This window comes from Limanda limanda, chromosome 14 (assembly GCF_963576545.1).
Source record: "Limanda limanda chromosome 14, fLimLim1.1, whole genome shotgun sequence".
NCBI classification, from domain to species: Eukaryota; Metazoa; Chordata; class Actinopteri; order Pleuronectiformes; family Pleuronectidae; genus Limanda; species Limanda limanda.
Window position 1 is genome coordinate 22,396,061 of NC_083649.1, and position 23,093 is coordinate 22,419,153.

At 43.2% G+C, this 23,093-nt stretch overlaps 1 protein-coding gene across 1 annotated transcript in view; it reads left to right on the forward strand.

The window, feature by feature from the left end:
• The window catches only part of auts2a (activator of transcription and developmental regulator AUTS2 a), a 291,838-nt gene that overhangs the window by 176,346 nt on the left and 92,399 nt on the right, over positions 1–23,093 (forward strand). Inside the window, exon 5 of the mRNA XM_061086071.1 lies at positions 19,317–19,346. Coding sequence (XP_060942054.1) covers positions 19,317–19,346 — 30 coding nt within the window. The remainder of the gene's footprint in view (positions 1–19,316; positions 19,347–23,093) is intronic.

Below are 23,093 nucleotides of genomic sequence, written 5' to 3' on the forward strand. Positions count from 1 at the left end.
ATTGCCGTAATTAAACTATATTTACATGTGCAAAATACTTGTAATTTAGCAAATTGCACTCCACACTCTGCACATTTAATCAGTGGCGCTGCAGTGGAATGGAGTGATTTCAGTGTTTTGATTTCGGCAGTGGGCTGGTTCTGATGGGGTAAGTAGACCTTTGCCTCAGGTCTTGCTGAGGTTAGGAAAACAAGCCATTGGAGAAGTATTGTCATTGGGCGCTGATTGCAGCTCGTGTGGCTAATTACAGTATAAGACTGGGTGTTTTGGCCATGCAGGCAGAGTTTAGGCACAGGTGTGTGTGTGTGTGTGTGTGTGTGAAGGGGGGGGGGTGTGTGTGTGTGAAGGGGGGGGAGGTGCTCTGTGGCCTAGTGTGCTGCATTCTTAGCTCACTGCCTCTTCATGATTGACATCAACAATCCCCTTTCATTTATTCAAAATGCAAAGTGAATTTGCCGATGTGTGTATGCCACCCAAATGGAGACAACCGAGATGAGGCGGTTAATACCTGGGAATTAAACCTGCAGCTGGCTAAGCAACTGCTGTTGTAATGAAAACGTCAAGGACTGGCTCTGGGTGAAGAGGAACAGACTGCTTGTTTTCAGATTAATGGTATTAGATAAGGATTAATCTCGGAGAGGGAATTTGTCAAGCTGTAGCTTTATATTAGCATCGCTAATAAGCTAGCTTCACGATGGCACCATATTTCAAAGACTTCCCATGCACTCGTGGTTTATTCAGTCATTACCACAAAAGACTGAGACCACAAGCTGTCACTTAGACGAGCGGAATTTCATCTCATGTTGAATTGTTTACAGTCTTGTCATTCAGGTTAGTTGAGCAATTCTCACATATGAACATACATACAATTGCATCCAGAGTATGAATTAATTCTGCTGCAGGGTTCACTTGTTTTGGTTTTTAAGCACATTAACACAACTGTCAGCCCTTATCACCCAAAGCTCCCCTGACATCTTCATCCGTGTCTTCTATGTGTATGGCACACTGAGATATTTGTATTCTTTATGGTTTTTTTTTCAGTTTTGCATCTGTTGCCTGCTAGAAACGTTGTTTGCATCCTCATATCCAACCTCTCAGGAGGCTGTCAGGAGATCATCTGGAGTTCAGTGCATCTTGAAGATCCCTGGCTTTCCATCTTGACTGATGATGAGTAGCTAGCATTAGCGCTGTCCTCTTGGCCTAATTATATTCCTCTCTACCTGCATGAGAAAAGCCCCATGCTAGCCAGATGGAACCAGATGGAACAGCTCAGCAGTGTAGAGTCAGGGGTCCTGCCAGAGAGGACCTCCCCCTCCTATCTTCATACCTTGTCAGGTGAAGGCAAACCTGGCAGGAAGAACCGCTGCTACTGCCGCGGGTGAGGTAATTGGTGTGGCTTTGCAAGAATTTCCTTATCCTGCAAGTGCTGCTTATTAGCGTCATGCCAGCAGTGTGCACATCATTAGGACAGACCACAGAGAAAAGCAGTGGAACTAAAAGGAGCTTTTGCAGAAGGGAACTATCTGTCCCCCAACACAGTGCTTAGATTCAATTCTCTCTTGATTTCAGTAAAAGCTCTTCTCTGGGTAGTTGTCATAATAGACGTTCCCCCGACGTTCCTCTGTTCTTCAAACTGAAGTTTTAATTGCTCATCCTATTATTGCTCGTTTGAGACTGATGCTCAAATGCTGGTATCATCTGCTGGGTTTTGAATATAAAAGGCGTCTGTCGCTATGTGAGTTAGAGAAGATGTTTTAAAGGAAAGTAGAAGTTGCTGGCTGGGAGTGCAGTGCAAATGATGTTATAAGATGGACACAGCCCCAAATCCTCATTAGCTGACACGTAGTTCCTCTTAATTAGTTTCCATTCACTGTAATTAGCATGGATGAGGCTAATCATCCGATGTGAAAGCAATCTAACGCTTGGGATACAACGTCCTTGGCTTCACTTTCATGTCAGGTTCACAGTCATTTATTTCTTCAGGTACACTTGCTATTTTATAAGCTTTTTCTGAATAAAAGGCGGCATTTGCCTACTTTTAATAAAAGTGCCATTTTCCATCTCTACCAATACAATACTATTTAAGGCTAATTAAAACAGGAAGCAGGCTGCAGTTTCCCGTTATCGTGAATCCATTCCACAACCCGAAATTCCATTTTAAAACAAGTTACCTTTGTAACAGGATTGAGAGAATGCCAATCTATTTTTGATGGAGCTCTTTATGGCTGTGACATTTTCGGGGCCTTGCATGAATAAGAGAAGAAATGGGGGATATGGCGCTGACAGTGTTGTGATATTTGAGGCTGTTGTCCCAGATCAAAACAAATGTGTGTGGTGTAACACAATGGAGCAAGAACACAAGTAGAACAAAAAGGAGTGATTGAGGCCTGCATTGTTGGGAGCACCTTCTGTAGCCGAATGATTGATAATCTCTCTCTGCCTGTCAAACCCATGAGACAGTGATTCCTCCCACTAACGCTGCGTCTGCTGCCAATCATCCTTTGTCTTCCAGTGGCTGCTGAGTTCCAAGTGTTCACTTCTAACATTGTCTCCCAACGTGTCTCGGTTTTAAAAAGAAACTTGACTTCTTGTTTTAATTATACAAACTCTTAGACAACTGAATAGAGGATCATGCAGTTGATGCCTAACTGTTATGCTTGGTGGGGCTACACAGGATATTAGCTTTTTATTTGATTTTCTGCTTTGTGGATTCTAGTCTTCTGCTATCTGTGTCTTTATTGAGACCAAATCCCGCCAGTGATCTCCTCAGATCTTAAATGTGTATCTTTACCACAAAATGTTCTTGCACCTAATCTCTTGGCCGCAGACAAAAGGATGTGAGCCATGGCCAATCCAGAGTAGTCTGATTTATCCAGAGTGCCAAGGGTATGTTCTTCCTCTCCCGGCCCCTTGCAGCTGTAGATTCTGCCCTGATCTAAAGCAGAACCCTGTTTATCCCTTTCACTCAGGGTTATTGTGACTGGGAATATTTAAGACTGAGAATAGGTGGTTGGGCCCACAGTAAATTAGATCTGCATGGACCAAAACAGTATCACATTTCTGGCATTTTAACATCTTTCTGTCAGTCTATAATTCCTGTGTCTTATTATTTCTTTCCTAATATGCTTTTGCTTTTCTGCAGGCTGGACTGTTTTTGTGAAATGGAGTGTTAGGCATGAACTTTTGCCATATGCCTGTAGATTTGCCAAAAAGTATTCAGAGCAGCTTTTTTCTTGCGCCAAGTATTTGGCCATCTGCTTAAGTCTTTAACCAGCAGCATCCAGGGACTTCATCAAGCTCGAACTGTGAAGTCAAATGGTTTTCTTCAGCTCCCAAATCAAGATAGGCACTGCTGTGCAGATTTACTGCACTGGCAATTCCAAGCAATCACACGTATATTTTATTATGCAGTACATAGTCACATTTATGGGATTTGCACTTAATGACAGCCAGGTTTTCCCAGAGCTGTTTTTATGTCGTTAAAATTACAATATAGTTAAATTAGACAAAGTAGTCTCTTTTCAGTCCTCATAAATCACTTTAAGATCTAATAGTTTGCGGACAGAAAATCTATTTGTGTTAGTTTGATGGTAAGTGTTAAGTATCTGCAAATGAGGGCACACACAAATAGCGGAAACAGCTGCTGTAGTCATTTCCCAAGGATGTCTTCACTGGTCATGAGTCTACCTCCTGAGTTTATACAGGCCACACTGCTACTTGCAGACTAAGGATTTTAAAGCAGGACACTGCTGAAGAGTGTGATGCTCGTCAAAGCGGCAGAGAAGAGTAGATCGCCTTTATATGGGGGTGGGGTTCATTATGTGGTGCACAGGACACCATTATTAGCCCCATTACACACACTGACAGCCGCACATTCATTCTCCTATACCTGCTTTTTAAAGCCACCCATAAATAATGAGAGCTGCAGCTAGCCTCGTCTTGGAGGAAGGAAAAAAGGTCATTATAGAGCCGGCCTCCATTTGTCAGAATTATTTCATAATCTCAGGTCACAAGGAGGGTTTTTACTTAAGTTAATTGTAGTTTGGACCACTGAACATAAATTTAAATTAGCAATCAATGTGTTACTCTCTGCAGATTGTGACCCTGTCTGCTCTTTATAGGGACCATCACTGACAGATATAAACAGCTAGAGACACTATTCAATGGGGATAAAGACTAAAGACTTAGTTTTTTGACTTCACTCGTTAAAATAGTGTGAATTAAAGCAGATTAATTACAAAGATAAATAGCTTTATGAAACCTTTTACATCTAGCTAAAATCATATAGATTTTCCATATACATTGATTTTTATATTGATGCTCTAAGACTGAGGCTATGTTGCGTATTTTCTGCCACTACATTGTGCGGTAGAGGTCACAGTGCCGTCCCGGTTAAATGTGCTCTGACTGGTAATCGGTTGTGCTGTGCAGTATAATTACCCCAGCTTTTATCACAATGACCTCTCTGACGAACTTCCCTGGTGGAAGGAGACACCTGAGAGCTTCCACACTTCCTATCTGCCCTTGTTTTATCGAAAAGGGCCCGTCTGAATGGATAATAAAGCCCCTGTTCTCCCAACAGACGCATAATGGAGGGTGGAGTGGTCCTCTCTGGCAGACTACTGTGCTTCTCTGCACTAGAGAAACCAATACCAGGCCTATCGGCTGATATATGACACTAATGCACAGGCTGACTGGGGCTCTAAACAGAAAAGAGGGATTGTTCCGACTTTCGACTGGCTGTAAGATCCATGACTCACAGGTACCACACTGTCTGGCCCCTGAGACCGCTCTAATTGCTTTACATCTGTACAAAGGTTTCTTGTAATCGGGCCTTCTGCCTCCATTTGTCTTCCTTTCAGTCTCCTAGTGAAGGCCTTAATTGGTCTTAGTGGGGCTTTTTTTTCCAGTTAGCTCCCGGGCCTGAGCTAGTGGAAGACTTTACCTTCGGGGGCAGTGGGGTTTGCTGGCTGCTAGTGGTCGGGGAGGTTGCAGAGGAGAGGAAGTCAATACTTCTTGTACCTTTAACACTTTAATTAATGTTCTCCTGACAAGCAGTTTTTTTTATCTCCCATAGCTTCACATGGGGGGTTTGAGCTCTTGGGATCCTCACAAGAATCAAGACTTGTACAGCTTTGTGAGAAAACCTCCCATGTAGTCTCCAGTGGACAATCGACATTTTCAGTCAGATTCTTTTATTACTGCACATTTCCAGTGTCGGTGCCGGTGTCTCTGACTGATGGCCTGTGCCTGCAAATCTCTCTCTGTTGTCTTTTACAAGTAAACACTGTTGGTTGAACTGCACTTTTTTCATCAGTATTGCTTTAATGCTCAAAAGTATAGTTTGATGAGTGTGAATATTCAGATTAGGGCAATGTTGTGAAATAACCATTTTCCCAGTAAAGCTTAAATTTATTGCTGAATCTGTACACGCTGCAGAAACCAGATGTTACTGGTGTCAGTAATTAAGATAAAACAAATTACCCATAGAAAATTAAAATTCTGAAGGAACCCAAAGAATTTACTCACGATTTACTCACATAAATCTGTATGAGTTTTATTCATGCCACAATGATAGAAACGATTGCAATACAGGACTTTTTCCAACAAATCATGCATCTAAATGGCTCTGAAATAACATGGTAACGGTTCTTACTGATGCTGTAAAGAACAGCATTACCTAACACTGAGAGTGAGGGAATTATTAGATTTTGTTTAGAGGAAGTCTGTCAGTGATCAAGCTCCACTTGTCTATATTTGCTTTCATTAAACTACTTGAGCGTGTTTACATTTAGCAAAGTGCTGCCGTAAGCTGAGGCAGATTCCCAGAGTGTAATGTGACCTACCTCACTTATCTGACTAGACCCTGTTCACACTTGTCTTGCCCAGTGATAACATCTCATGTACACAGCGCCACAAACCACATTTCACAACTTTAATTTAAGATAACATGACATGTTCCTGGCTCTGCACTTGTTTTCTCCTCTTCCCACAAGTCAAAGTGCAATATATATCCCTTAAGATATATAACCTCCACATTTTAATGAACTATACAAAACTGCCACATTTTAATGCCAAGTTCTATAAACATTCACAGTTTCTTCCTATATAACCTTATAACCTAAGTTTCAGTAAATTTAATTGGGAATTTTTGTACAATACACAAAAGCAATTTTTGCCAACAAATCTTCCTATCTAACGTGATTTATACCTGATATATCCACTGCTTTTTTCTTCGGCTTATTTCTGCATTTTACCACTCTAAGTGAATAAAGGACAGAACAAACTCTGTTTTGAAATGTGGAGCAGGACCTCTCCTTCCCTAGGTTCTGCACTGCTGTGCTCCCTGCATTTCCTGCTGACTGACTGATATGGAGCTCTACTGCCAGGGCTTAAATAGCAGCTGTAAGCGTCCAGCTGCTCCCTGCCACGCTCCACTTCTCCCCAGATGGCTCTGAGACGTTCCAGCAGCCCTCCGGAGGAGCGCTCATGAGGAAAGTGTTATGGAGTGGCTCTCTGAAACACCAGGGAGCATCCCTCACTGCACCACAGCCACCCTCCTCCCTCTCCAACCCCCGGGCGGAATGCCCAAATCCGGGGAGGGCTGCTTGTGCAGCGTCGCTTGCCAACTTACCAATAGGAGGCAGCACAGATGGCCGTGTCCGCAGCGTAGGCCAGCATGCAGCAGGGCCTAAGGGGGTGGTCCTGGAGAGAGCACATGCCATGCCTGGCCTGGGATGCCACTGATATCCCTCAGGAGGAGAGCGCGCTGGCCCTCAGCAGATGACCAGCACAAGTCTGGCAAGCTCTGATCAGCTCAGACATGGTGTGTAGTGAAATGTTTTTCTTTACCCACATGGGTGTCTTTGATAAGTGGGTTGTTTCAGAGCATTGCTAACCCAAGAGAGAATGTGTTGGGTGAAAACGAGCACATTCAAAGTCATAGTAAATTTCCTCGAACAGTAATATATTATGCCAGCTATAATGCTTCAGGGCAAGTCTTTGACCTTGGCTGTGTGTTAAAGTGATGAATGGTCCATCAACCTCACACCACGGAATCAAACCACAGGGTCGACTTCAACCATGACACCTCCCACAGAGATAGTGTCATGTTCAACATCCTGCACTATCACTGTTCGGAAAATACACGTTGTTGTTTTTTGATTTTGATGACCAGTGGAATTGGGTTAAAGAGAAGGGTAAAACTAAAGCAGTCTTCGAATAATAGAGGAGAAGACCACCACAGTATTAATAACAGATTTAAAAATATAAACAAGGTTGGTTTGGGAACGCTTTCAACATATGCTACATCCATAAGGGTACAAGCAAATACATAATATATATTTGCAAAAGAAACGCAACAGACACCTCTAAATTTCTGAGCTGGTGATAAGCTGAAAAAGGCAGCCGCACAAAGTAGAACTGAGTGGAACATATTTTACCTTTTCAGTGAAACTAAGGACACCCATAATGCTTTTTTTATATGCATTTAATTTGTCAGTCAAAATGTCTCTTATAACTTGTAATACAAAAGAGAACTGTCAGTTGTGAGCTATAGTAAAAAGCAGAGTTTATGCCCTCCATAAGATCTTTCTTGGTATTTATATCACAACTACTTTTGTCCACAATACATCCAATTTTGTGTGAGTCACAGCATTTGTGCTATTGCTGCTATTGCTCCTGGGTGGAGGCGGGGGGCTTGGTCTGGTGACCTCACTGTTATCCTTGTCGTGACAGGAAACATAGATCATAGAGGGGCCTCTAATGCGAAACACATTCTGCCACAACTTGATCAAAGCCAGGCTGCCTGGACAACAAAGTGCCCTGTAATGTCATATTTTGACCATATAATTGGAGAGTAATTATGGCTGACAAAACACTCGTTCTCCCTCCCTCGCCCTCCCAGTGTCTGTGGACTGTAAGAAAGCCCAGAGAAGGCTTGTCATAAAATATAGGATATTGTGTGCTGAGTTGGCTGGAAAGCTCTTGAGTGGAGCCGAGCGTAGGTCCGTTTTTATTGGAGCACGATCGCTTATTCAGAGACACTATAACAACACACAAGGGTAATAGTAACCAGGGGCCTAGAAAAACACTGGTGCACCACATGACAGCGGATCCTAACTCACTAACAAGACACCAGTCTCCCAACTAACTGTGACCGAACTCTTTGGCTTTTAGACGGACTGAGTATTTTATCTTGTGTGTAATAAACACAGTCTACATTACTGCAGAAAGCTGAGTTTTCAGGCTCCATTTCAGCTTTACCAGTTATTCACTAATCGCAGCTGTTTGTGAAACTGACCCTGAAATCTTCACAACAGAGCAAAGTTTTTAACAAAAGAAACAAAGAAAAAAACCTTGGCAAAGACTGCTTTTACAGTCAGATATAGTTTTGCGTGTTGGCAGTGTTGTACACAAGTTGGAAATTGTTTCAGCGAAAGAATAGAAGAAGAACCTTTGACAAAGTCATATTTGAGAATTTGATGCAGATGTGTGGTGTTTTGTTGTGCTCACATTGCAGCGGTTGTCCCAGATTGCTGGGCAAACATTTTTAACCATGGGTAGCCTTTCATTCTGATGTTCTCCCTCCTGCTGGGCCAGTCAACATGAACATGGAGCCGAGGGGCCTGAGCTCTGTGGTATCCTGCTCTATAGCAATCAAACAGAAAACACATGAAACACTGTGAAACATTACAGTTTGACAAGTTGTGAAAAGTTTGGAAACTCTGTTCCAGCGCAGCTCCGAAATCAAAGTCCCACATCACCTCTCTCAGTTTGACCTAATGTTTGTATGCTGTTAATAGTTTCAAGGAGCAAAACAAGTCATCACAAGTTAAAAACCCTCAACATCACAGTCCGTTAATGGCTCCTCTGTCTAAAAGCTGTGCTTCATATGATGAGCTGGGCCACAAGTCGAGCTGTTAATCGGCAATAATGTCATGAAAGCATGTTGACAGACTTTTTGCCACTGTAAGTGAAAAAACCTGGAGTTACTACAACTAAGATTAGCCATTTTACTTGTAATTGTCTCAATAAAAGATGTTCAGATTTGTAATGTTTTATGAGTGCTAAAGTAAACCTCCTGTTTCAGTTAGCGCCTCTGTGCCTTCGTCAAGAAGGTTAAATTAGGCTTTGTGGGACAGAAGGGGGCTTGAACCTTAACTGTAAAACTCGTATAGTGGGAGGTGGTCGATGTCAGATGGCTGGTCTGTGGCTTTCAGCCTGCTATCACGCTGTACCACTTAGCATGCTAATTAATCCCAACCAAAGGGCCGTGTCAGTCACCCCACGCTCCACCAGGGACGCTCCCACTGGGCTCATCCTGCTTTAATTGAGCACGTTTTTCAGGAGCCTGCTGTCCCTGGGATTACATTAGATCCCTCTAATTCACCCAGCCTGCCACAAAGTGAACGCGAGAGGGAGGGAGCTAGATGAGATGAAGAACTGGGAGATGTATAAATAAACCAAACAAACAAACAAAAAACCAGACTGAGTGTTTATTAACACCCCTGGGATGTAAAAGGAGGTGAGAGCAGGAAATCATTAGCGCAGGAGAGTCAAACTAGGCTCGTTTGATCTCACTGATGGAAGAGCAAATGTAATTTAGCGCGCTGCGAGTAATTTGTTTTAGCAGTTAGCATGGGTTCCTTTTAATTTCATTTTGCCTTGCATCAGTCTTTCAAATTAAATATTTTTATTTTGTACAAAGTGGATTTTTGTGAGCCTCGTGGCTCCAAGACCAGCCCTCAACAACAACTAATGTTTATTCATCTTTGCTTGTTTGCATGTGCGGTAGACAGAATCTTGACAGGATTGTGCAGTGTCGGCTTTTATTTGACTACTTACTGTATAATGAGGCAACTCAGATGTACACTGTGACAGCTAGCAAATCATGGCAGGGAAATAACAAAGTGTTTTTGTCACCGCTGCTCTAATTATTTGGAAGACGGTGCTGAAGTGGCTGCATCTGTTTTGGTGTCACACCTTGTGTCCTCATTCTACTGAAAGGTATTAACCATGCAGTCTGTTTGTGAAAACATGACAACATTTTGGAACCCAGGTAACTTAACAGTTCCTACATTATAACATAAAACATATCGTTTATAGAGTAACTTGTCAGAGTAAATTCTATGAATAAATCACAAATGGCTGCAGGGTGAACGAGGTATAAGACCTAAAGGGGGAAGTTTATCTCAGCCTGTCAGGGTGTTGCCACTTAATTTCGACCACCACCCATGACACCAAGGAGACCTTCAGCTGCTTTGGGACCAGCTAGTCTCAGCTCAGGTGAGACGGGAAGAGAGAGGAGTCTTATCTGTGGGAGATGCAGGGGACACTGTTTCTGTGAAGCACCTTATCAGGCCTGTGTTCCGACGCGTGGAGCCTCGGCACCTGCTATCCCTGGCAGCCGAGATGTGAGATACCCTCCTCTGGCGATGAAGAAGCAGGGACAAAAACAGGGTGAACCGCTTCGAGGCTCAGCAGCAATCTGTGGAAACATAGGTAGCCATTTTGGATGGGAGGAGAGCGATTACTCCTGATACTTAACTCTAATGTCTCTGATTTTGTAGATGTATGAGAATCTGCTGGAAAATACCTTCAAAATATTTCAAATGTATTACTAAATATGTTGTGCTGAGTTAAAGTATCTGATATTCACATTATATAGTATTTGTTTGAAAAGGAATAAATATGTGTCCAACATTTAAGATATGCATAATTTTGTGCACGATTTCAGACCATTTGTATTCCTAGCTGCCACTACAGACTGATAAACAGCATGTGCTCTAATGTGAGAGCGCTGTAGGGGCTGCGTATCTCAGTTGTGTCCCTGGCAGAGCCTGCAGGGGTTGTTAGCGTTGACAGTGCCGGTCTTCATGCATGAGACTTCCAAGCAGATTGTTGGCAGAGCTGGGCAGCCTCTCTCAGATGAGTGTCAGCTGGCTGCGAGCCTCAGAATCCTCTCCTCCTCCCACTCCTCGCCCATGTCTCCCCATCAAGGCAGACCCGGAGAAGGCGCTTTATGGAGCTCCCATAATGATATGTGGCGAATGTGCGGCACTGGGCTGATTGTTAACAGTGGCAGCTGTGCAGATAGCCTGGATGATGGAAAATCAGTGGGACCTCATTTTGGTTTGCCAGTATGAATATTAATGGCTCGTTTCCAGGCCATGGCTAATGATGAGGAAAATTCCCTAATAAAAACTTGATGTGATGGGCAACGACCCGCGGGGTCACTGGAGACAGTCAAAGTTAATAGTGTGCCATCAGGTGTGAGGAGTTAAGTGATTAGAGGCACGGAACCTAATCCTGATGTTTTTCTCCCCCTCAGCAATGAGTCAGGGTGGAGGGAGGGAGGGAGGGAGGGAGGTGGGAGGAGAGGGGAGCGGAGGAGGGTTGCAACATACGTCCGACTGCATGTAATCCATGAACGTTGCAATTATAGGTGGCAGGCAAAGATTATTTTCCAGATAACTGCTCCATTATGTATAATATCATCACATTTCACAAGGGATTTGTGTCATACGGAGTCGTTTGATGCTGCAGCTGATAGGAATCAATGCAGGATGACAGTGGCAGTACTGATTTAAACAGTTTTTGATGTCTCACTGTAATGAATATCAACTTTAAGAACAAAAGACAGTCCTGTCTGAAATTAAACAAAGCCGGATTTGTGTGGATTTAAATCAGTTACTGTTCAAAGAAGAAGAGCATGAATGTTTTTGTTTTCGATTGTCAGTTCTAAAGACACATTTCAGGCTTAACTATAAAGAATTGTGAAGTGGTACCCAATCGAAAGTGTCATGGAGCTGCTTTCAGACATGCATTGAAGTCTGATGATTTTCCTAAAAAAGATCGGATGAGAGCTTTTGGTGATAAGGGCCAACACCGGTGTTGCTGTGCTGTATATAAAAACATTGTGCTTTACTCTGGGGAATTTATGTTGTGTCCTAACTTCTACACGCTTTACCCAGACACTGAACAGCCTCACTTGAACAGAAACGTTCCTGTTGTTGTGAATGTGTCTGACCAGGACAATCTCCTGCTGTGTTCTTCAGAAGTGAGGAGAAAACTCTGCCAGACCCAATTTCCCTGACATTTTCCAGAGTTGATGTCTGAAAAACTGCTTATTAAGGGAAAGTAAGAAAAGGGCAGAAGTGTTTAATTCCATCTGCTCATCTTCACAAAGCTCCCCCATCATTGCACTTGCCCACTTCCTGTTCACAGATTCAAGATTCAAGATTCAAGATTCAAGATTCAAGATTCAAGATTTTTATTATCAAATGCACAACAATAACATTAAGCAGTCGCTGGCGATGAAATGCTTGTGTCACAGGCTCTCTTATAGCAATTCTCAAGTAATTACAACCAAAAAAAATAAAATAGAAATAGTATAAAATAGAAAGTAAAATATATATATCTAAATATATATATATATATATATACAGCTGAAGAGAAAAATCAAACAACAATAGTGCAATTACGTGCAATAGTGCAAATATGCCACGGAGCTGGTTTGGTGGAGTTATTGAAGTTCAGAGGAGTTTAAAAGTCTTATGGCCTGGGGGATGAAACTGTCTCTGAGCCTGGTGGTGCGGGCCCGGATGCTGCTTTACTTTCGGCCAGACGGCAGCAGGCAAAAATGTTTATGGCTGGGGTGAAAGGGGTCTTTAATAATCCGGTTACTCTTCTTCCTACACCGCTGGGTGTAGAGGTCCTCCGCCGTCCTGGTGATGTGCTGGGCAGACTTCACCACCCTCTGTAAAGCCCCTGCTTCTTTGAGAGCAGTCCACAAATAGTGTAAAATTGATTGTTTGTGTGTGGCCAGATTGCTGTAATGAAGATGCCAAATCACATCATTGTTAATGTCTAGCATGTGGGGTAATTAAAATACATACAAAGTGGACTCCTCTCAGGGGAGTCACCATAACGGCACAAACAATACAGTTTGATTTATGCAATTATCTCAAAATCCTTGATTAATCCAGCATCTGCTTTGGGCCTTGGTCCCCTCTAGGCTCATGGGGACAGTGCAGAGTTTGGGTGTGGCAAGTTGTGTTTTTGTTGGTGTACTGAACACTTGTGTGCCGCAATTGTGTCATATGTCTTTTCATTGCTGTGAGATAGGTAGTAAATGCTTCCCACCTCCGGGTGCCCTGGAGCCTCGCCTGTAGCCGGTAGAGCCACGTTGAGATGACTCTAGAGGGAGAGATACTGACCTTGGTGCTTTTGTAACAAATGGAGCAAAGTGGTGCACTTCTCAGTTCCTTCCTTCTTACACTGGTTGTCAGGTGTGTGTGTGTGCATACGTGTGTGTGTGTGTGTGTGTGTGTGTGTGTGTGTGTGTGTGTGTGTGTGTGTGTGTGTGTGTGTGTGTGTGTGTGTGTGTGTTTGTGTGTGTTTGTGTGTGTTTGTGTGTACATTTGGTTGGTGGATTGTGCTGATCAACAGAGATGTTTACCCTACGGCAAAATCAGTTTTTGCCGAGTATCACTACATCACCTTACAGTTGAGTCGACTGTCCTTCCAGTCTTTACAATCAAACACAAAGCAACATACACATACATCACTCACATTCCTCCTGAACAACCCTTTTCATCCCTGGCTTTCACTCCGTGTGAATTTGCCCACATGACTGCCTTTCACACAGGGCTCCTTCTTACTTCTCTGGTCAGCCCTCAACATGGAGTCCTTCTGCACTCGTTTCTGAGCCAACTCTCACATTATTGGTGCTGTTATAATGTAAATCACCAGGGATTTAACAATATGGGCTTAATAATTATGTGGAATTAATATAAAAGATTCAGGTTTAAAAGATTGTCTCAAACATTATTTCAGTATGTTTGGGCACAGTCCAGTGAGATAAAACGTAAAAATAATGCACTCCAGAGTATTGAAACCAGAGGTCACAGAATATAAAGTTTTTATTATTGAATGGAAGGATTTATTTTCTGACCCTCTCCCCCATCGTTCTTCCTTGAGCTCCCCTGTCCTAGAGTTTGCGGTCCAGTTGGGTATTTTCAGGATAAAGTTTTACATTTGATGGGGAAATTGCATTCAGATGTTGCATTTGGCTGGTGCTGCACATCAGACCTGGTTAGATGAGTCCAGACAGAGGTCTGGTCCTCCCTGACGAAACATTCTTGGCTGCTGAAAGAGGTGTTTGCCTTATTTAACTATATAGACTGTCTCAAGCACTTAAGCTGTCCTGTTTTCTTTTCCTTGTGATTTCTTCTGTGGTCTCCTCTTTCCTACCATATTTTTATATGACAGTTCAACATCAAGCAGACGCTGTGGAAATTAGATGTTCAATGTCGTCGCCACAGATCCCGCTTATTTTAATGATCTGTCCCAGTCAGGCATGACATGTCGAATTTCCTTCCACTCGCTGAACTTTAAGGTGTATTTACAAAGCTGTCTTCTATGGAAACCCATTCATGGAATGTACGCCTGCTGGACCTATTTTTATAGTAAATAAATCCCAGAGTTTATTTGAGGTTCACTCAAGTGTAAAGGTACAGTCTAGATTCGGTTTTAATTTAATTATGATGAAACAAACATCCAATTAGTCTGTAGCATAGCCCTGTTTAACACTAACTTACTAAAGGAGGCTTTTAAACAGAAGGTCTATCCAGGGCAGATAATCATTAAAACCATAAGTCACAGCAGGTGACAGCGCCACATGCAGCTGATGATTGAGCATATTGAACTGGACCACATCTCCATCTCCAGTCAGCAAGATGTATCGACCTCTCTCCTGCTGCCAAGTTTAAAATTATCCCCCATTTTTTATGAAAAACTCTAAATTTGATGTAGCTGAGTCAGTTTCTTTTTTTCATTTCTACTATAGGAATCTAATTTGTGAGCGTATTGTGACTTGGCCTGCTGCTCCGGCTTTGTGTGCCAAAGCAGGTGCTGTGTAGCAAACCCTGAGCTCATCAGTCTCCTCCTGCCCGGCTCTATTTGTTGTTTCTCAATTCACAGTGGCAGGACTGGCAGACGTGTGTAATGGTGAGAAAGAGAGAGGGAGTTGGAGAAAGAGAGATGGATGTGCGATGTGTGAGTTGGGATTTAAGAATAAGCATGGCACAGATCCTCATTTCAACATCCTGGTCTTCCTTTATTCCCCAAGTGTACTGTGGCACAGCCTCAGCCCCAGCAGTAGGCCAGGCGTGCAGCCGTATCATGCCATTGTGGAGGGTGAGCTGTCCAGCTTGGCAAGTCTGGGCTCATCCACATTCTAGCCCCACATACCCCCCATCCCCAACCTGCAGAGAGGAGCACTCGGCTCCAAGATGGCAATCAAGGCTTGATTTGCCAACACATTTCCAATGATTAAAATGTAATTAGCACAAGCGAGCACCTCCTCCCCAGCTAATTTCCACACACGCTGTGACCGGCAGGCGGTCGGCGGCACCGAGGCCCCAGCAGCAGATGGAGGAGGATGCAGCGGGAGGGGGAAAAAACATTTTGCCATGTGACTGTTTGCATCAGAAAACCATCAGGATGCGCAGCTATATCAGGAAGGAGCTGTTAGGAAAAGGGAATGAGGAGCCCTTGACGACAGCACATCAAATTGGCACTGTCGGAGCTGACCCTGGCAATGGCTGCCATCTTTCATGCTGTCTTTCCAGCTCCCGGGCATGGAGGCAAGTTGGCTTCTTTCCTGGGCTTTAACCCCTTCAGCCATCCTCCAGGACAACCTGGCACAGACTGATAAACAGACACCATCCTCTGTGTAGCGGGGCGCTTTAATGAAGCCCACATCAACCACTATTAATTTTAAGGTCATGGATAGCAACCAGCATAACCTGAGGCTAATGTTACTCATGGGAGCGGCAATATGAATCTATCATGGATCCAGACTTAGGAAGGTGCCATTTAAGAAAATGCTAGATTAGAGGCAACACTGGAAACAGCCGATCAGAAATTATAATAAGCCTGTTAAACATACTCTGTTTGCCTTCAGAATTATCGTTTAAGCATGTAATCTTTTTCTTGATTGACTGAACATCTGTTAGTGTTTGTAGACCAGTGGATTTCCAGGAAGTTATGTTGGAAAAGGGAACATGGCATACTTGCCTTGCACGCATCCTCCTGTGATGTGGTTACCTCTTTAGTACAGACGTTTTTCTGCGGGTAGCTCTGGCAGGAGTCTTTGGTGATCCCTGCTGCTACAGAGGAAAGCATAGCTGTATCATTTAGCATTCAGCCGTGGCTTCTTATGCTCCCCTTCTATTGGGCCAGTACAACACTCAGCTGGAGAGGATTTAGGACAAGAATAATTTACTCCTACTTTCAGACCAATATAAACAAAAGCCTCGTTGCTTGGACAGAGTGTAGGGAAATTTGTAAGAGCACTCAGCCAAAAGAGAGGCCCGGGTGAGAGCAGGGGGGCAATCAGAAGTGCTCCGGATACAAGCCAACATCAACAGCTCTTAGAGCTGAAGCTAATGTTTGACATTCCTGTGTTACTTAAACTAAACACTAGGGTCTAGCTGTACAGTATAATGCTGGCCCTGTGTAAAAAGCAGCAGCCTGTGTAAAGTATCGTTTTTCTTTGTCAATCCCCTCCCAAGACTAATGGTTTCCTTACTGTACATGACTGTAAATAAGACCAATTTCCTACCTCCGCCTGTTGGAGACCTAACTCCACTAATCTCAATAGCTCCATTGTTGGGCATTTTTCACTCTTCAGTATAATATATTCATTTTAACTCTCTTATATACAGTTTTCATTTTCATTAGACATGTCCTCCCTGGCTTGATATAAAGTGTTTTTGATATTACAGTTAATCATAGCTGTGCAGACTTATTTATTCCCACCTGACAGCACGTATTCATGTTATCCAGAATCATGGCAATAACCGATTTTTCTTAGCTCACACTTACCTCCAAAAAACAATACCGTACCTCAGTTATTATTGATGAGGTCTAGCGATCATTTATGACATTTCCAACTGCCGAGTACAAAGCTGAGACTTTCTAGCTTTCTGTCTGTTTCTAATGTAGGAGTAGAAATTCAAGGAGCAAAACAAAATCCAGATATGCAGGGATTCTGTTCCCCCTGCCTCAGGTTGCTTTATGCATGAGGCAACGCATTAGTTCACTATGATAACTTATCTGTGAGTGACAGCCCTGACTTGTTTGTATGCCTGAGATGTGTTTTCATGTCTTCAGAGATATTATTATTATTTGTTACTTTTGACTTTGTGCTTGAGCAGCGATTTTGAGGGAGCTTTGGTGTCTGCGCTGTAAGGACAACCAGATTGCCTGCCCTTGCCTGTCAGGCCTGATCTCAAGATTTTTTTACCTTGCTCATTATAAAGGTATTTCAATTTTATTAAGTTCTCCCTTTTTTCCATCCTTTGACGCTCTGGGAAATTTGCATACCTCTATTCCTGGGGTAAAAAAAAGTAATGACAGCAATTCCTTTTCTTTTCTCTCCCCCACCAGCCGTGTGAGTGCTTCGTTTAGTGGCACCTGTGAAAGCGACAGGCGCTCGGATGAGAAGTGAAAGAGAGCAGTTGATTAAATCATCATCAAGTCGTAGCACAGAAAGTCAATTCTGCTTGCCGTCTACAATGATATCCTTTTATCTTAAAGTAATGAGCTATGGCACTTTTGCATCGGGTAATACGATGAGTTCCATTAGCATGTTCCATTTGCTTCACAAGCAAGGGCAAGTCATTCCAGCCAGCTTCTATCTTGGCAATCAAAGCAATTGGCTGCACAGTCAGGGAAGAGGGGGAAAGGAGAGAGAGCGGAACAAGGGAACATGAGAAAGAAAGGCTGGTAGTGGTTTATGGATCACAACACAGTGGAAAATCTAAAATGATGTCCATTATTTGAACCCCTTGCGTGCCTGTGTTCCCTGGTATGTAGTGTGCACATGCAGAGAAGCAACTAATGAGCTCCTGGTTGCATTTCTGTTGTCACTTTCTGAGCGGCGGAATACATGGAAGCGGTAGAGACGGCTGGTACTGCTCATCAGATCCTGTCTGCTGCTACATTAGTCAGTCCTGTGTGGGAGGCCACAAGAGAGAGTGGTACACGGGTGACACGCCCATTTATTCAGAAGCGAGAAATAGATGCACTCACTGTGTTGCTTTTTGTCTAACACAGCCATTCACCTGTAATTCCAAATCTGCACTTGTCTTTCACTTCCCTTATTTATTCTTCCAGCTCACAGTCTATATGGCTGCTGACTCTCTGCACACTGTATTAAAAATGGGGGGTGGAATGTTGTGGGCGGTGGAGAAAGAGAGTGAGAGAGAAATGGAGAGCGAGAGAGAACGTCTGAGGACTGTTTGCCCAGTGCGTTTATTGCCTCTGCATAATTTATGAGCTGCTGGAGCTGACCATCATGGCAGTGTGCCGCGGGCGGCCCCTGGGGCCAAGTGGGACAGGCCTGTAAATTGGATGCTATGCTCCTGCTGAGCTCGCAAGGCCCCATTTACCATCCAACTTGAGAAGCAGAGCAACAACGAGCTCAGTCAGGTACCTTTGAGCTCTGCAGGGCAGCAGGAAAAAAATAGTAAAAAATGAGATGGAGGCAAAATAAAAGAAGAGAGTAAGAAGAAATGTCTGCGCCTTCTGTCGCTAACTCCCTGTGCTGTCAGTCATTGTACCACCTTCCTTCACCCCCTCCCTCCTTTAATCGACACCCACCAACCCCTCCCTGCACTCCAGATCCCCCCGCCTACACACACACACACACACACCATGCCAACCGCTGCCCATATCCCCCCCAGTGCCTTCTTCATTACTGACTCCAGTGCTTCTCTGCACCTCAGCCATATGCACGACGTTGAGGGCCGCCAGTCACCCAGCATTACACTAATTAGTTGATAAAGAATTAAGTGGACCTTGAAATTGAAATTGGAAAGAAAAAATGAAATCTAACCACTTTTTCCTCCCTCCATTACAAAGTTCCCTTCCTCCTCTTGTCATTTCACCATCCCCAGCCTCAAGCAGGAACACATATCATGGAATTATAATTCTGGTGGAGGTTAGTGTTTTGAGATCCCTGCTCCGTCTGAATTTCATATATAGGTTTCGATGAGGGCATGGCAATATTCTTTGTTTCACATGCCGGAGCCTGTGTAGCAAGTTAATGACGTGATCTGATGATATTCACACACTGAATATGAGTTTGTGATGAGTTTGTTATTAAAGATCTGATTTGAAAGGTAAATTGGATTATGGCAGTCCTTTGTGGTGGAATTGAATACAGTCCGAGCATGAACAGTTAGAAAACAGGGATGCAGACAAATTATTCCGAACTTCACTGTTGCCTTTCTTCTTTCTTGCAGGGTGACACAGAGAGTGACCAGGACGACAAGGTAAGCCTGACACTTTTCTAACATACTATTGACAAGGACACGGTAAGTTTGTCATTTACTGTTGTTTTTCCCACTGTATCATTTAAGGTATTTCACCAAATCAGTCACATCATAAGGGTTTAATTATTCAACTTTTTAAAGGCTGCAAATTTAATGTAATTAGAATTCAACATCCTGTTAATAACTGAGATATCCTTAATTAGCTCTGCATTAATTATAAATGACTTAATGATGTGCTAAATCTTAATCGAACTGTTCTGGGTTTTTAGGATTTGTATGACATTTAAATAATAGTGCTGTGACAGCCGGGGCTGAGGGTGCAGGCTTTGTTTTATTTAAAGCCGATAGCACTGACAATATATAGTGCAGGGCTTATATCTGCATACCATGTATAGCTGTCAATCGCTTTTTGTGAATTAGAAATAGCAGAAATTTATAGAGATAATTACCCAGTTATACAACTACCGAGGAAAACAGTGTTCAATGGAAATAGACGGAATAATTTTTGAGAAATCCTCAGGGGTGTAGCCTGATGGTGCAGGTACAATCTCTTGGAATTACTCAATTTAGAGTTTTTTCTCTGTCTGGAGCAGAGTCTGTCCACAATGTACTGTGTCTATAGCAATTGGCTAGGAGGTGCAATATGGATATCTATATAAAAGGTGGGCCGATGGTTGACTCTTGTATAAATGTCCTAGTATCACCACTGTTGCTGTGTCTTGTCCTGGGACTGTAAGAGCGCTCACCAGATTATATACCCGTCATTTCTCATAAGCAAAAAAAACACAAATGCTAGAATCTGTGCAGATGATTGGCAGGTTAATAATCTAAAGAAGCTCTGGAAGACGTGTATGTTAACGTACCACAATGTGCAGGATCTCTGTCTGTTCATCTGGGCAAATTCAACTCAGTGACTGAGGTCTGGAGATGGTTCGGAGAATCTAACTGTTGCATGCTCTTTAATGTGACCTCTCTCCTAGAGATGCCAGTAAGTCGGGTCAAATTCATTCCAGATTTTTTGCTCAGTTATGATGGTAAAAAATGTGTGGACAAAATTCTGTGGGAAAGCTCAAATTCTCAAACTAAACAGCAATGGAAATATATTTTCTTTTCTCAAAACAAACACATAAAACATAATTGCCTACTGTGTACCTACGTTTGGCATTGGTCTTAGAAATAGAAGCTGTCCAATTGTGGTCTTATCTATTGCAATATCCTATTGCATGTAAGTGTCTGCAAGTTTGTTTTAAGCCTTCTGTGCAGTACTCAGTGCAGCACCAGTTATTATCTCCAGGTATTCTGAGCGTAACTCATAGATTCTAAGAGCAGCCATATTACCGGGTGGCTTCTAACTAGAGATCTAGATCCACTCTAATGATTTAGTAATGCCATTTGCTTGTGGTGTTTAGACTGTGCAGCAAATTGAGTCATTACTCAGTGTTGTCGATTTAAATTGCTCCTGTCTCGGTGGCAATTCCTTTTTGTTTCAGGAAGAGAGAGAGAGAGCATGGTGAGCTGTAATCCCCCCCAGTGACAGTATTAATTCACCCTGGCTCATGTTATGCTCCTGATGAACAGCACTGACTACACCTTCCTGTCATTGATTAATTGTGTGTTAAAGTAACAGAGGAGTGAATTAGTAAATAGGTTACCCCTATGACGGCTGACTTACGCATTCTTCCTTGATGTGAGGGACTAATTGACGCTCCCGCTCCCCCCCCCCCCCCCCAGTCCAGATCACCTCTGCTACTATCTGCTCCTGCCAGGCACCGGGCACGCTACGCCCACTGCCACTGTTGTCATTTGTATTCCGTGGGCGCCGCAGTCTACTTTACAGCGCCGCAGCAGGGAAGGACGCAGGAGAGCAGAGTCGTTTTAATGGGTCAAATGTATTCAGATGAGGACAAACGTGACTTATTTCGTTTCCCTTCAAAAGCAGGAAATGGAAAAAGTGTTCCCAGGAGAAATCATGTTCTGCCTGGTGTAGGAGACCTCTGCCGTGTCGGCGGGAGCTGCCAGGCTCTGATAAGAGACAGCTATTCGCATCTCAGAGAATGTGTGCACACAATCCTGCTCGTGTGTTTGTGAGGTGGTGCCTGAAAACTGTCGGAGCATTAGCTCATTACAAAGTGACCTGTAGGAAGGCCCAGCTCCAACATTGGGTACATGCTAATGGCCTGCTGGGAGACAGGTAGGAGTTCAAGTCACTATAGCTACTCGTCACACAACACTGGGATCATTAGCACCATATATGTTATATTTAGCATCTCAGCCACGGCCCCCAGAACCACCAGTCTCACTCTTTCTCTGGCAGTTGTCCTATGGTGCATTCAGAGCTCAGATAATTAGAAGGGCAAGGTGAATACCTTAAAGCTTCATGTTGTATATGAGAAATGTGAAAGAAACAAATCCTCAGAAACTGAAGTAAACATGTATAGGTAATTTCATTCATAATGTAAAACAAGATGGTTTGCCTTCTTTTCAACCGATACTACACAGTGGGTCACTTGAGTGCTGGCCCTAGCGAATCTCTTCACCTTTGTCTGTCAATAACATGGAGTTCCCGAAACTCTCATCCTCTCCACAGTGTACCCTTTTAAAGGATCCAAGCAGGATCAGGGAAGTCATTTCCTTAGGTTAAACTGGCCTGCTCATTTGGAGCCAGCTACAGTGTACTGCTTCACTGGTGTTTTTCAGGTGAATCCAACAAAGCCCCAGTAACTGGACCTTGTTTCATGGTGAAGTTAACACCAACAGGTTGTCCACTATCTGAGACCTTTTGAGGGGGCAGTGAAAGCCTCACTCTGAATGATCCAGAGCTTTGGAAATCCTCTCTAAATCCTTTGGGAAAATTAGAACACGTAATATAAATTCCAAAAAACCTTGCAAAATGTATGCACCATAGAAATTAACTCAATGTGGATTTTTTTTGTATTAGAATCTGACAGCTTCAAATTTCTGCAGTCTTTGTGATATTGTCAAGAGCGCTCAGGCACTTGCTCCGTCTGGACTTGCTAATGCTTAAGTGATTTCTGCTAGGAAGTGGCACCTTGAAACTGCCACTCACACTTTTGAGTGTGAATATCAGCTCATGGGTTCCTCAGCTTAACTGTTGTCCTGTTGTGTTACTTTTTGGGCAAGACTTTATCACTCTGCAGCTTTTTTATTTCTCTCTCTCATGCCTCTGGGCTTTTTTATAGGGACCACACCTTTACTAAGTGTTATTTACTTGCTTTATCAGCAGCCTCAAGCTGTGTATGCCATTTAAAAAAAAAATGCTTTGTGTCTTATTAATGGCTATGCAACAGAGTGCTGTAATTTGCTGTGCTTTGCTCTTATTGGAGACAAGGGATCTAAGTGGGTGCTTAAGAGCAGCTGAGAGAACCTGTTTGTCCTTGACATAAAATAAAGATCTGAACAGGTAATATATTTGCTGTTTCTGCTCCTTTATTGTTTTGCTGTGTTTGCCCTCAGGCAATTACAGCACAAGAGTCGTGTTTCTCAATCACTCGACAGCACTGTACATAAAACCATTTTACACCCCCCCCCCTCCAACCCTTCCTCTTTCCACTGCAGTGGGAAGGATGAGTAATAAAAGGAGAGAGCAACATGTCAGCGTTAAAAGATTATGTGTTTTGCCCCCTCCAAGGGAAGAGAGTAGTGTTTACAGGCTTGAGTGGGTGCTCGCTAGGCCGAGGCTGAGGCTGATTGCACTAGAGTACCCTGTCAGCCAGTGATTTGTCATGT